This window comes from Myotis daubentonii, chromosome 6 (assembly GCF_963259705.1).
Source record: "Myotis daubentonii chromosome 6, mMyoDau2.1, whole genome shotgun sequence".
NCBI lineage: Eukaryota > Metazoa > Chordata > Mammalia > Chiroptera > Vespertilionidae > Myotis > Myotis daubentonii.
Window position 1 is genome coordinate 71,918,960 of NC_081845.1, and position 14,982 is coordinate 71,933,941.

Below are 14,982 nucleotides of genomic sequence, written 5' to 3' on the forward strand. Positions count from 1 at the left end.
TTAGAAACAACAACAACAAAACAAACCCTTGGTATTAAAAAAACCCCACACCTAATAGAATTTACTTATCAATGGAATGACAATTACTGGGAATGTTTATTTCCAGATCTTCCTGGTGGATGAGTTGGGAGGGAGAGAGGAGGAGGTATAAATTTGCTTAGCAGGATTTCAAGTAACTGAATTCGAGAAAGTCACTATATCCTTCAGAGGAGTTTTCCTAAGTAAAACTCTTGCACATCTATCCCACCTTGCTGTCTACTTCTCTGATGACAAAGTGACATCTGTAAACCTGGAGATAGCTCAAAGCAGGTAAGTTCATTTCCTAGATAAAATAAACAAGGAGAGAATAAATGTATTCAAATTTACAAGTGTTTCCAAATTCATATTTTCCATTGTAAACATTAGAACATTAGTTATTTCAAGGCTCTTTAAGAAAATTGGTGACCAATATACCTTTAATTTAAAACAAGCAGAAATAGCCCGGCCTGCGTTGCTCATTGGTTGAGCATTGACCTATGAACCAGAAGGTCATGGTTCAATTCATGGTCCTGATTAATGATTCTCTCTCATCATTGATGTTTCTATCTCTCTTTCTCTCTCCCTTCTTCTCTGAAATCAATAATTAAAAAAATATATATTAAAATTAAGTAAATAAATAAAACAGGAAGAAATGGTGGTTTTGTATAATTAGTTAATATTCTCTATAGTCCATTGCAAAAATATATGCTTTTTGGACTAGCATTAAAAAAGGAATTAAAGACTCACTAAGGTTAATTAGGTCAGATGGCTAATACTGATGCCAATTATATCTCACCTTTACTTATGTAAGGGATTTAGATGGAAAAAGAAAAATATCCATAGTTAGGAAGTTTTAGTTTATGACAACAAAACAACTAAATTGCTAGTATTCTCAATAAAAACTAATACAAACTAGTAATAAAAATTAATACAATTAATAAAAAATTAATCCATTTTAACTTAAATACATATTGTGCATTTTATATACCTTTGATGTAACTGATATAGTTGCTTAAGACAAACATGATAGAACATCTTACTCTGCTTTCTAAAGTTTACACAATAGAACCTCCTATTTGCTTCTATGCAGTGTACCTAGGGGTAGGAAGCATGCCTGCTTTTACCTGTGCAAACCTGTGAGGAGTGCAGACCTCCCCTCTTACCTCCCTTTCTGTACTTTCTCTGCACTCTGAGCATCCAATGGCTTCATTGATTCTGGGGCAGCGTGTGCACTGGAATTAATGAAGCCAATTCTGGGTCTCCTCACTTTAGAGGATGCATGCTACAAAACACCTGCCTTCGTGACCCTCAGCTTTATCACTTCCTCAGTGGACATCACTTCAGAATTGAGGTCTGAAGCTTTACTTTATCTGCTGTAAATTGTTAAAAGTACCATATTTTAATCCAAGGGATAAGATGTCCTAAGGAAAAACTTCAAGTATCCCCTGCCTCCTGGTGGGATATCTAATATTGGGAGCTTCTTCTTGTTCCTTTGCCCTTAGGCAGGGCACACCATGGAGGTGCCCACAGAATTTATCTCCCAGAGCATAAGAAATACAGAATAATAAGAAAAAGTCTTATAAATATGAATCCTTTTTCCCCTCAAAATTCTCTGTTTTTATTGCTATTTCTACTTCGCCTTCTCTATATAGACAGAGCTTAAAATAGTTTAAAGATAGCTGAAGGAATGAGTGAGGGGTTGAATTTTGAATTAATCTAAAAATGCAAAAGGATAAGAGAATATAGGTTCAGTTGATGAAAAGAAATAATTCAGTTAATCAAAGAAAAGGAGTGAGGAAGGATGATAGATTGGACAGTACAGGAAATGTAAGCAGATGGCATATCCCAAAAATGGTAGTGATCAGTTTATATTTTAGGCTCATACTTCTGGAAGGTAGGAGCTGGACAGAGAGAGAGAGAGAGAGCTAGGTTGGATATTACATTTTATCCCAGACAATAAATGATGAAAATTTGAACTTGATGCTGCTAGTTTAGATGGATAATGTGATAGTTTTGTTTCCACTTGGCTGGACGATGGGGTATCCAGACATTTGATTGGTTATTTTTGGGTGTGTCTTTGTGAGGGTGTTTCCAATGAGATTAGCAGTTGAGTTACTAGAGTGAGTAAAAGATTGCCCTCCCCCAATGTGGCTAAATAGACTAAAAGCCTTAGTAAGAATTCTCCCTGTCGAGTTTTACCAAACATTCAAGGAAGAACTAAAACCTATCCTCCTAAGACTACTACAAAAAATTCAAGAGGAAGGAACACTTCCAAGCTCATTCTATGAAGCCAGCATCACCCTAATACCAAAACCAGGTAAAGACAACACAATGAAAGAGAATTACAGGCCAATATCCCTCATGAACATAGATGCCAAAATCCTCAACAAAATCTTAGCAAATCGGATCCAGCAGTACATCAGAAAGATCATACACCATGACCAAGTAGGATTTATCCCAGGGATGCAAGGATGGTGCAATATCCGCAAATCAATAAACGTGATACATCACATAAACAAATTGAAAGAAAAAAACCACATGGTCATATCAATTGATGCAGAAAAAGCATTTGACAAAATTCAACACCCATTTTTGATAAAAACTCTCAGTAAGGCGGGAGTAGAAGGATCATACCTCAACATAATAAAAGCCATATATGACAGGACCACAGCCAACATCATACTCAATGGACAAAAACTAACACCATTTCCCCTAAGAACAGGAACAAGACAGGGATGCCCCCTCTCACCACTCCTGTTCAACATAGTACTGGAAGTGTTAGCCATTGCAATTAGGCAAGAGGAAGAAATAAAAGGCATCCAAATTGGAAAAGAGGAAGTACAACTGTCCTTATTTGCAGACGACATGATATTATACATACAGAACCCTAGAGACTCCATCAAAAAGCTACTAGACTTAATACATGAATTTGGCAATGTAGCAGGATACAAAATTAACCCCAAGAAATCTGAGGCATTTCTATACACCAATAGTGAACTTTCAGAAAGAGAGATTATAAAAACAATCCCGTTTACCATAGCACCAAAAAAATTAAGCTACCTAGGAATAAACTTAACTAAAGAGGTAAAAGACCTCTACTCAGAAAACTACAGGACGTTGAAAAAAGATATAGAGGAAGACATAAACAGATGGAAGAACATACCGTGTTCATGGATTGGTAGAATCAACATCACTAAAATGTCCATACTACCCAAAGCAATCTATAAATTCAATGCACTTCCCATTAAAATGCCAATGGCATACTTCATAGATCTAGAACGAACTCTCCAAAAATTCATCTGGAATAAAAAAAGACCCCGAATAGCTGCAGCAATCCAGAGAAAGAAGAACAAAGTAGGTGGGATCTCAATACCAGATATCAAGATGTATTACAAAACCACTGTTCTCAAAACTGCCTGGTACTGGCACAAGAATAGGCATATAGAACAATGGAATAGAATAGAGAGCCCAGAAATCGGCCCGAACCAATATACTCAATTAATATTTGACAAAGGAGGCAAGAACATACAATGGAGCCAAGATAGTCTCTTCAATAAATGATGTTGGGAAAATTGGACAGATATATGCAAGAAAATGAAACTAGACCACCAACTTACACCATACACAAAAATAAACTCAAAATGGATAAAGGACTTAAATGTACGACAGGAAACCATAAAAATTCTAGAAGAATCCAAAGGTAACAAAATCTCAGACATATGCTGAAGCAATTTCTTCACTGATACAGCTCCTAGGGCACTTGAAACTAAAGAAAAAATGAACAAATGGGACTACATCAAAATAAAAAGCTTCTGCACAGCAAAAGAAACCATCAACAAAACAACGAGAAAACCCACTGTGTGGGAAAACATATTTGCCAATGTCATATCTGATAAGGGCCTAATCTCCAAAATTTATAGGGAACTCATACAACTTAACAAAAAGAAGATAAACAATCCAATCAAAAAATGGGCAAAGGACCTAAATAGACACCTTTCAAAAGAGGACATTCAGAAAGCCAAGAGACATATGAAAACATGCTCAAAGTCACTAATCATCCGAGAGATGCAAATCAAAACAGCAATGAGGTACCATCTCACACCTGTCAGACTGGCTATCATCAACAAATTAACAAACGACAAGTGCTGGAGAGGATGTGGAGAAAAAGGAACACTTGTGCACTGCTGGTGGGAATGCAGACTGGTGCAGCCACTATGGAAGACAGTATGGAGTTTCCTCAAAAAACTGAAAATGGAACTCCCATTTGACCCTGTGATCCCACTTCTAGGAATATCTCCCAAGAAACCAGAAACACCAATCAGAAAGGATATATGCACCCCTATGTCCATAGCAGCACAATTCACCATAGCTAAGATCTGGAAACAGCCTAAGTGCCCATCAGTAGATGAATGGATTAGAAAACTGTGGTACATCTACACGATGGAATACTATGCTGCTCTAAAAAGGAAGGAACTCTTACCATTTGCAACGGCATGGATGGAACTGGAGAGCATTATCCTAAGTGAAATAAGCCAGTCAATGAAGGAAAAATACCACATGATCTCACTCATTCATGGATAATAGAGACCATTATAAACTTTTGAACAATAATAGATACAGAGGCAGAGCTGCCTCAAACAGACTGTCAAACTGCAGCGGGAATTCCGGGGAGGGTTGGGGGACAGGAGGTAGGGGGGTAAGAGATCAACCAAAGGACTTGTATGCATGCATATAAGCATAACCAATGGACATAAGACACTGGGGGATAGGGGAGGCTAGGGGACTGTCTAGGGCGGGGGGCAAAAATGGACACATATGTAATACCCTTTGTATTACTTTAAGCAATAAAAAAAATAAGAAAAAAAATAAAATAAATAAAATCAGTAAAATCATATGCTTGGGTGAGGATCAAAAAAAAAATAAAATGAACTCATGCAAATCAATAGGAAAAAAAAAATATCCCACTGGGAAAAACCAAGCCAAAGATACCAACAGTTGTTTAATGTGTGAGGAGTTTCCTTTTAGGAAGATGCAAAAGTTCTGGAGATGGGCGATGGTGATGGTTGCACCACCATGTGGATATACTTATAGCCACTGAACTGTACACTTGACATGGTAAGTTTTATGTATGTTTTACTACAGTAAATTACAAAAATGTGTTAAGTATGCATTTGCCATTTTCTCATGAATGTATAGGCCTCACGCCAGGCTAATTTCTGAATTAGCGACTTCAAGTAAATTTTAATGCCTGTATCTTCTAAGTATGGGGCCGACTGACATCTGAAAGAATCAGCTTCTGCTCTTAGGATGTTACACTTCACTTAGAGACAGATACACTTTTCTGTCATCCTTGTAAATTCGCAGAGAGCAACCTATGTGGAATCTAGACTGGAAGGGACTGTAAAGTGATTTTCTTGGTAGCAGAGATGTCATGGTTGGCTCAGATGTGTTGGCTTTCCCTTGGCTTCCACCATTAGCCCGCCTCACCTGGAGAGCTTGTTAAAACAACCTCGGCTTTCTGACTTGGTAGGTTTGGTCTCTGGCCTACAGATAGGCATTTCTCATCAGTTCCCAGGTGATCACACTTTGAGAATCACTCTCTAATATAAGACGTATCAATACCATATCCTCTGTTCACGTCTAGCTCTCCTTCAGGCAGGGGGCTTCTGGGACAGGGGCCGTCTTGTCTGTCTTTGTATTCCTGTGTTCTAACCCACTGTTTGTTCCTCAAGAAATTTGTGTGGAAACAGTAATTTGAAAGAAAAACATGCAGTGAATGATTTAAAAATTCAATACTAAATTTCACATTTTTTTAAATCCTAATTTTTTTTTTTCTCCTGAAAAGAGGAGGCTGTGGTGGACATGGTCCCAGAGTCCTTCATGGCAATAGTTGGCTGACACTGAGCAATGTTAGCCCTTAGACCACAGCTACCATAATCCTTTATGACAGTGGTTCTCAACCTGTGGGTCGCGACCCCTTTGGGGGTCAAACAATCCTTTCACAGGGGTCGCCTAAGACCATTGGAAAACATATATATAATTACGTATTGTTTTTGTGATTAGTCACTATGTTTTAATTATGTTCAATTTGTACCAATGAAAATACATCCTGTATATCAGATATTTACATTATGATTCATAACAGTAGTGACATTACAGTTATGAAGTAGCAACGAAAATAATTTTATGGTTGGGGGTCACCACAACATGAGGAACTGTATTAAAGGGTCTCGGCATTAGGAAGGTTGAGAACCACTGTGCCGGAAGCCGGTCCATCCTTGCTGCTTGACACAGTCGCTGCAGGGAAGAAACATTTGCACAGCATATGTTTCAAGGGACCTGGCATATATGGCATACTGTTCTTAATAAGTTTGCTCCCCTTCCTGGCGCTATATCTTTTAACCAAGATCACCTCTCTGAGAAAGATTGTTTCCCCAGGTAGGGATTTTTCCCTGAAGTTAGGGAGGGAATAAAACCCCTTAACTAAGTTCCAGGCGGGTAATTAATCACTTTAACTACGAACAAACACACTTAAGCCATATAATCTTTACTCCCTGGAATGGAGATAAGAAACGCCCTAACCTTTGGAATAGAGATTGACAGGATTAAAATCAACTGGTATAAATACAGATGTAACAAGACAGTAAAACATAAAACCTGGGCAGTTTTGAGCAAGCCACAGGCTGTGCGCGTGTCAGGAGTGGGCCAGCAACACAGCTCAGCAGCCATGGGGGAGCCTGGATCAATCATGAAGACAAACCAGCCTTCTCTGGGAAAACTTCGGAGAAACATGATGCCAGAGACTTTAGCGAAGAAGAGACAACTTGTTTCAGCCATGAGCAAGCGGAGACGTCGGGAACGGACTGAACATCCAATGAGGCTGACCAGCTGCATTTTTAAAAGTGCAGTCACCAAGGTGACTGCCCATCCTGACAATGTGGTCAGGCGCAGGCAACAGGAGGAGACCTTGGAGAAGCCCCAGCAGATGACTGCCTACAGGAGACTGCAGGGGCTCCAGGCCTGCAGCAGTGAAGGGGAACTTCTAAATACTGTGGAGGTGACAAATGTGATGAGAACAACTGCACCAGGAAGAAGGCGTGAAACTCTGGGCCGTGCTGGTCCTGGGTCTTTACACACCAGTCCCCAGCCCAGCGCAGCACAATTGTTACATGAGGTAGAGATGATCCCAGGAGCAGGTCTCTGGGACCCACAGCTTCTGTGCAGGCAACTGGTCACCCGTGGAGACATCCAGAGACAGAATCTCAGAGTGAGGAAAGCAAGAGAGAGACTGGCTGCGGCTTTGAGGGAAGACAGGCTGGCCAGGGTGGCAGAGAGCCAGGAGTGAAGAAGAATGTTTTGATTTCATGCAAATCTGACTTCAGTGAACTTGCTATTATATCCCATTCTAACATAAATTGTATCTTTGTTTTAATTTAAATAATTAAATGTTGTTTGTTGTTTAAACCTCAAAAAAAGAAAAAAATTCTCCCTGTCAGTCTGACTGTCTTTAAGCTGGGACATCAGTCTCTTCCTGTCTTTGAGCTCAGACTGGAACTATACCATTAGCTCTCTCAGTCTCCCTAGTCACATGAACCAATTCTTATAATACATGCGTTCTTTTTCTTTCTGTGTATACAAATTCCTTTGATTCTGTATCTCTAGAGAATGCTGACAAATACATACTGATGAGTAAGGTGCTGCTGTAACAAATATCTAAAAATATAGAAGAGGCTTGCTTGGAGCTGGATAATGTGTAGAGGCTGGGAGAGTTTGGAAGTGCATGCTAGAAAGAGCCAAGATTGTCATAAAGGAGCTGTCAAAGGTGATTCTCATGAGGACTTAGAAAGAAAAGGAGAGAGATGTAGAGAAAACTTCCATTGTAGAGAATACATAAATAATCATAAATAGAACCTTGGTAGAAATATAGATAGCAAAGACTGTTCTGGTGAGGTCTCAGATGAAAATGAGGAACATGCTATTAGACAACGGAGAAAAGGCCATCCTTGTTATAAAATGGCAAAGAACTTGGCTGAACTGTGTTCTAGCGTTTTGTGAAGCCAGAACCTGTAGGCAATAAATCTGGATTATTTAGCTGAGGAAATGTCAAAGCAAAGTTTTAGAGGAATGCCTAGTTAACAGTTTTGTCTCACTGTTTATACTACAACCCTGAGAAGAGAGGAATGAAGAAGAAATTAAACAAAAAGAAATCAGGATTTAAAGATTTGGAAAATTCTCAGTCTATCTGTATTGCGAAGGATTGTTCTCAATAAGGGTTTGGTTGAACAACCATTTGATAAGAGGACTGCCGGTGTGAAGCACCGACCTGTCAGCCTCCTGAGCAGAAACACTACCAGTTTGAATGAACAGTAACAGAGACAGGACTAAATGAAGGAAGGCTGGCCAAGTTCTTACAAACTTCAGGACTGGAGCATAGAGCTACTTGGCAGTGAGCGTGAGCTGTTCTTCAAGACTAAGAATGAATGACCCTGAAGATGATTTAACATAATCAGAGCTGCCTCCTCAGCCTTTAAAGTGGGATGGGAAGGGACATGACTTTAGTTTCTATAAGCCAAACAGCAGCGCCCCGGAGACCCCCACCGGGTAGAACTTTGGAGACAGGACCACATCCCCATGGGTCCTGAAGGCAGATTATCAATCCAAAGAGAATTGGATGGATGCTTCCAGGCCTTAAGATCTACTAGTATTTACCTGACTAGATTTTGGACTTGCTTGGGACCTGTGATCCCTTTTTGCCTTCTGATTTCTCCCTTTTTGAAGAGGAGTGTCTATCCCTATGCCTGGCCCACCAGTGTTTTCTGGAATCACATAACTTATCTGGCTTTACAGGTTCATACCTGGTGAGGAATTTTGCTTTAGGATGGATATTAGTACCTGGAGTCTCACCCATATCTCATTTAGATATTGAGATACAAATATGCAATTTAGAGTTGATGTTAGAATGAGTTAAGACATTTGGGGTTGTTGAGATGGAATAAATGCATTTTGCATATAAGAAAGTCATGAATTTTCGGGGGGCAGGGGTGGAATACTATGGGCTGAATGTAGTGTACTCTCCAAACTCATATGTTGAAGTCCCAACACCCAATGTGATGATATTTGAAGGTGGGACCTTTGGGAAGTAATTAGTTTTATATAAGATCCTAAGATTGCCCCCCCCCAGGAATTAATGTCCATATAAAAGACCAGATTCTCTCTCTCTCTCTCTCTCTCTCTCTCTCTCTCTCTCTCTCTCTCTCGTTCTGTCACTCTCTCTTTATTCCTCTCATGTGAGGACACAGCAGGCCCTTGAGGGCCATCTGTTAGCCAGGAAGAGAACCCTCAGAACTGAATAGGCAGACACCTTGATCTTGGACTTTCTAGCCTCCGGAACTCTGAGAAATAAATGTCTGTTGTTTAACCCACCCAGTCTATGGTATTTTGTCAGCATTCCAAGCAGACCAAAACAGATAATGAGAGGGATGATTCAAGGATTATTCTGAGATTTCTAAAAAAATTAAGGATGATGGTGTCATTTGCTAGGAGGGGGATTTTCAGAAGAAAGAAGGATGTGAGAAGAAAAGGAAAGGAGTTTTTTTTTTTTTTTAAATATATTTTATTGATTTTTTACAGAGAGGAAGGGAGAGAGAGAGATAGAAACATCAATGATGAGAGAGAATCATTGATCAGCTGCCTCCTGCATGCCTCCAACTGTGGATTGAGCCTACAACCCTGGCATGTGCCCTTGACAGGAATCAAATCCGGGACCCTTCAGTCCTCAGGCCAATGCTCTATCCACTGAACCAAACCAACTAGGGCAAAAGCAAAGTATTTTTTAGGCTTATCATAAAGTAGTTGGCTGAAAGAGACCATTACAATTTGTCTTGTTTATCATCATCTTGATTTTTGAGAAGACTCATTCCAGCCACATAGAACATCCTACTCACTTATGACACACTGAAGAGAACCCAGGAAACAATGAGGTTAATGATTCCTTCACCCACTTCCTCTTTATTCCAAATTTGAACTGGTTTAGGACTCCCATTGATAAGAGTGCTTAACATGCAAAAGTTACAGAAACAATGTTTTTTTTTTTTCTTTTGACATCTCAATAATCAGCAAAAATGTCCTGTATAGGCAAAATATATAATCTGCTAAATTTGTCTCTTTTTTTCATGCCTCACCTCAGTATATCATCTCATTGTGCAGTATTTCTCTTTTTTATAACTGCAGAGAGCAGTTCTCTTAGATAATATCAGTAGGAAGAAAGTCCTCTAAATTCCACTGTGGCTGACAAAAAAAAAAGTGTAAGGTCTCAAAAAAGAGTGTCCAGCAATTATTAAAATGCTCTCATGCCATGTCACTTAGACTATGAGTCACTGGCTAACCATGAAGAACTAACTTTAACATTTCAGAATTCCAGTTCAGATTAATTTAGGTTATGCCTATTATTTGATTATATGTCTTTTTCTTACCTAAGAGATTTTGAAATACTGAATTTAGATCCTAGGTCAGAAGTAATTTATAAATGACATAGTTCGATTCTTCCAGATGAAGAAATATGCCAAAATATATAACTGACTGGTCCAAAGACACTTAAATTATTCATAGGCTGTTCAGTCTTCTAACCCACACTCTTTTCACTGCTATCAGGTTCTTTTACAGCATCTTGTATTCTTTCAACATATATCTTTCAGAAGTTTGCAAAATTAGATCAACACAATTCTGTTCGGATCAACCTCCGTAGGAGGCAACTGACTATGATAGCAAGACACATATGGGGGAAAGGCAGACATCAGTTTGCCTTTTCCCCCAAAAGAGCTTGAGACAGGTCTTGGGAGCAAGCAGTTTATTGGGAAGATTATCTAAGGAAGCTGAGTTAGATTTGGGGAAAAGTGAATATAGAAGCAAAATTATGGTACATTCCCAAGGCCACTGCTTTGAGGAATGAGGACTCCATTCCACTGGTATATTCAGAAAAATGGCAAGCATTGGCTGTCCTGCTTCTTAGCCACTGGTTGAGAGTTGCCCCTGTGGCATTAACTAGCCCATGTTTCTGGGCTGAAATTTTGCAGGGCAATGGCATATTAAGTAAGACATACCTCAGTTCACACCCTGGAGTCTTCATTTGCAAGTTGTGTTTATTATTATTACTTAACATTTTGGAGATGTAGACTCAGTTCCTCCAACTATTATTTTGATATTATCTCATTGGATTATTGTGGAAAAAATTTTGTTACAATATGGATCTACATGTTTTTTCTTTATAAGCAGAATTTAGCAAATGACAAATTTATATTGGACATTTCAAAGGATTTGAAAATTCAATGACAGAAACAGCATAACCTCATCCTAACACTGTTACCTGGCTAGACTGTGTGAAGCCAAGGATAGGACATAATGTGATTCCTGAGTACATCAAGAAAAAAATAAAAGTATGAGTAGCACTAACGTTATTTTTTAGGGTCTGGCATATGTATAACTGTGTTAAGAATATGGGAAAGGAGCCAGTTTTAATAGAATGACAGTAGCTCATATTTCATGAATATTAAGAATTACAGGATGTAGATGATGGGAAATTGAGAGGCCTGGCAATTACTATGAGACAGGAATGCTGCTTTTGAAATTTATTCTTATTATGTGAATGCCTGTGCTCTGAAAAAATGACACATATCTGCATAATCCCCAAGGATCCCTCATGATGTATTTCTAGCTCAGATTTGCATGAGAGCTGAGAACTCAAGTTGTTAGCAAAGCTAGGAAAACCTTAAGTATAATGGATTAAATAATTAAAGTAGCAATGGATTTGCACTTATGTCTGCATAAAATAATTGTTAGAGATTAGGTATACCCTAGGTAGATGCCAGAGTTTGTTGCTAAATTGTTCTGAATTTCTTGATGATATAATGATGACAATGTTCATTACTTTAAATTTATTTCTGAGTGCGCTATGTTATTTGGAAATATATTTCAAATTGAAGACGTAACCTGGCTTTGAACATTTTAAATTGTCACATTCTGCACTAGAGTAGATGTCTAAAAATTTTCTTTTTCAGTGTTGAACACTGTGTGGGTAACAAAAACACACTGACATTTCCTCCATGAAAGATGAATGATTACAAAATTTACAACTCATAGTCAAAAAAGATAAACATTGTAAAAATTTCTTGTTCTCACCCAATTACTATGGGAAGTACCAATATCTCAGCAATTATATCTCACACTCCTACTTCTGAGTTGTGAGTGGTAAAGACACACACTCATCAGTTTTAAAATACAGTCCAGTCTGGAGGCAAACCATTAGTCCAGATAACTTCTCAAAGACTCAGTCCCTTCTGTATTTCAGGATTAAAGATGGAGGAGGGGATGGGAGAAAGTATGAAGATTATTTATAAGCTATTTGTAAGATAAATACAATAAGGGCTCAGTAAAATGTTAACACCTGTGGCATAGGCTACACCAGCCTGTGCCTAGAAAAATCAATAAAACTGTTTCTATCTCCTTTAGAATCCCATGAACCTTCATCTCTCTAGGTTGCTGAATGTATTTTAATGTATTTCCTATTATTTTTAGAAGTACTCAAATGGGACTGTAGATATTCTCATAAATCCAGCAGTCAGGTACAGTTTACTGTGTCACCTTCTTCACCCTCTTCTAGTTCCCATCTACTTACAGTTATTGCCTGAGAAGACATTTAACCATTGCTTATGTTGGGACCTCCAATGTCAATATTAAGCAACCGGACCCTGAACGCTCTCTCCCAAGGCTTCTAGTCTTGGAGGTTTCAGATCAGTATCGGTTTCCCTGAAGAATTAGGGAGAATAGACTCCTATACAAGTATTTGCCACATATTATTTCCTCATCTTCAAAACTTCTGTATCTGTGACCGCAATCTTTTTTTTTTAATTTTGTTTTATTGTTTAAAGTATTACAAAGAGTATTACATGTCTCCGCCCCCCCCCCGTGACCGCAATCTTACCAAGTATACAAGTTAACCTATCAGCTGCTGGTCCTGTGCCATCTAATAACTAGACCTCACCCAGTCCATAAGTCTCCGGAGAAGAGACTGCAGAATCCTATTTATTCTCCTTTCTCTTCTGCTTCAAGGGGAGGTAGAGTCAGAAACACTGGGTTAAGGGTGAGGTTTGTTTCTTCTAATAACATTTGTGCCACAATTGAGCCATAAACCTGTCTTTTTGCACCCTTATTCTTATTTAACTTATAAAAGTAAACAATTACACACACACTTGATTTTATTGATAAGGAAACTGATTGTGCATGAATAATAACATGATTGAGGTCATACAACTATGTCAGAACTGAAATATAAGTACATGTAGCCCTCCGTATCTGCAGGTTTCACATGCATGGATTCAACCAACTGCAGGTCAAAAATATTTGGGGGAAAAAAATCTCAGAAAGTTCCAAAAAGCAAAACTTGAATTTCCCTTGTGCCACTGACTATGCTGAATCATATGAATGAAGTGATGTATAGGTATAACCTGCTGTAGCCTCCATGCAAATATGGGTTATACTTAAATACAATGCCCTTTCACATAAGGACTTGAGCATCTGTGGAGTTTGGTGTCCATTGAAGTCCAGGAACCAATCCCCCCACACCACCCCAGGATTCTGAGGGATGAATTTAAATCTAAGATCATATAAATTACTCCAAATATTATTGGAATGAATTTTTTAAAAAAATCTTTATTATTGAAAGTATTACATATGTCCTCCCCCCCCCCCCATTGACCCATTCTAGCCTATCCTCACCCCTGCCCTAGGCCTTCACCACTCTATTGTCTGTGTCCATGGGTTATGCATAAATGCCTACAAGCTCTTTGGTTGATCTCTTCTGTCCCACCCAGATTGAATCTTAAGAATGAAAACTTTGAGATATTGATGTTTGGTGTTTTTTTCTTGCCATTACATCATTATAGGATGCAAGTAAAAAAGGAGAGCTCATAAATTTAGAATTATAATATTTAAAAAAATTTAGAAAGACATTCTACTGATTCTGTTAATCACATTTCAACATAATATTGTTCATTTAGATAATATTGATCATTATATGCAAAGGTGACATTAGCAGGATGTATGTATATAAAATATTATCTTCTTGCTGTATTAAAACTCTTAATAATATTTAATCCTTCTTTGTTTCTTATAACTCTTTTGACTTAAAGTCTATTTTGTCTGATATTGGGATAGCCACTCCTGATCCTCTTTTGGTTATTATTTTCATGGAATATCTTTTCAACCTGTCATTTATTTTCACTTATTTATATCTTCAGATCTAAGGTGATACTGTTATATACGGTACATTGTTGGATTGTTTTCTCTAATCCCTTATTCCAATATCTATCTTTTAAGTGGGGAATTTAATCTATTTACATTTAAAGTAATTACTGATAGCAGAATATACACATTCTATTATTTCCCCCCAGCACAGTTGATAGTCATTTATATACTTTCAGTCGTTTATATACTTTCATTTAATTGACTTTTTCAATCCAAGTCTTTTCAAAACAATGAAAATTACAATTAAAGATTAGCATTGCTTTTCATGGGTATTATTAAAAATGATGTTAACTGTTCTATGCAGAAATTTAAAAAATTACTTTGAGTTTGAAAATGATGTATTGAAGAGCACATTCAAGTACAGTGGTGGGTGATTTGATGTAGGAATTTGGCAGAGACTAGATGAATCAACCTCCACACTTTTTAAAACACATCAGTGTAGGTTTATAACCTAGAAATAAGACACAAAACCAAAGAAGGGGCTTCTTGTCAGTTCATCACTTTGTTTACTGAGCAGGTATGAAATTGGACGATGTTTGTTAACAAAGCATCAGAATTAAAATTGAAAAAAATTTTTTTCCAGGTGTTGGTAAACCAGCTGACTCCAGAGTGGGAGGGGAGAGAGAGACTTAAAAAGATATAGGTGGGCCTTCCTTCTGCTTCTAG

At 38.1% G+C, this 14,982-nt stretch overlaps 1 protein-coding gene across 1 annotated transcript; it reads left to right on the forward strand.

Annotated features, from left to right (window-relative positions):
- Positions 1-6,766: 6,766 nt before the first annotated feature.
- LOC132237602 (putative methyl-CpG-binding domain protein 3-like 3) lies at positions 6,767-7,363 on the forward strand. The gene has a single exon (XM_059702240.1). The coding sequence runs from the start codon at positions 6,767-6,769 to the stop codon at positions 7,361-7,363; it is 597 nt and encodes a 198-aa protein (XP_059558223.1).
- Positions 7,364-14,982: the final 7,619 nt, after the last annotated feature.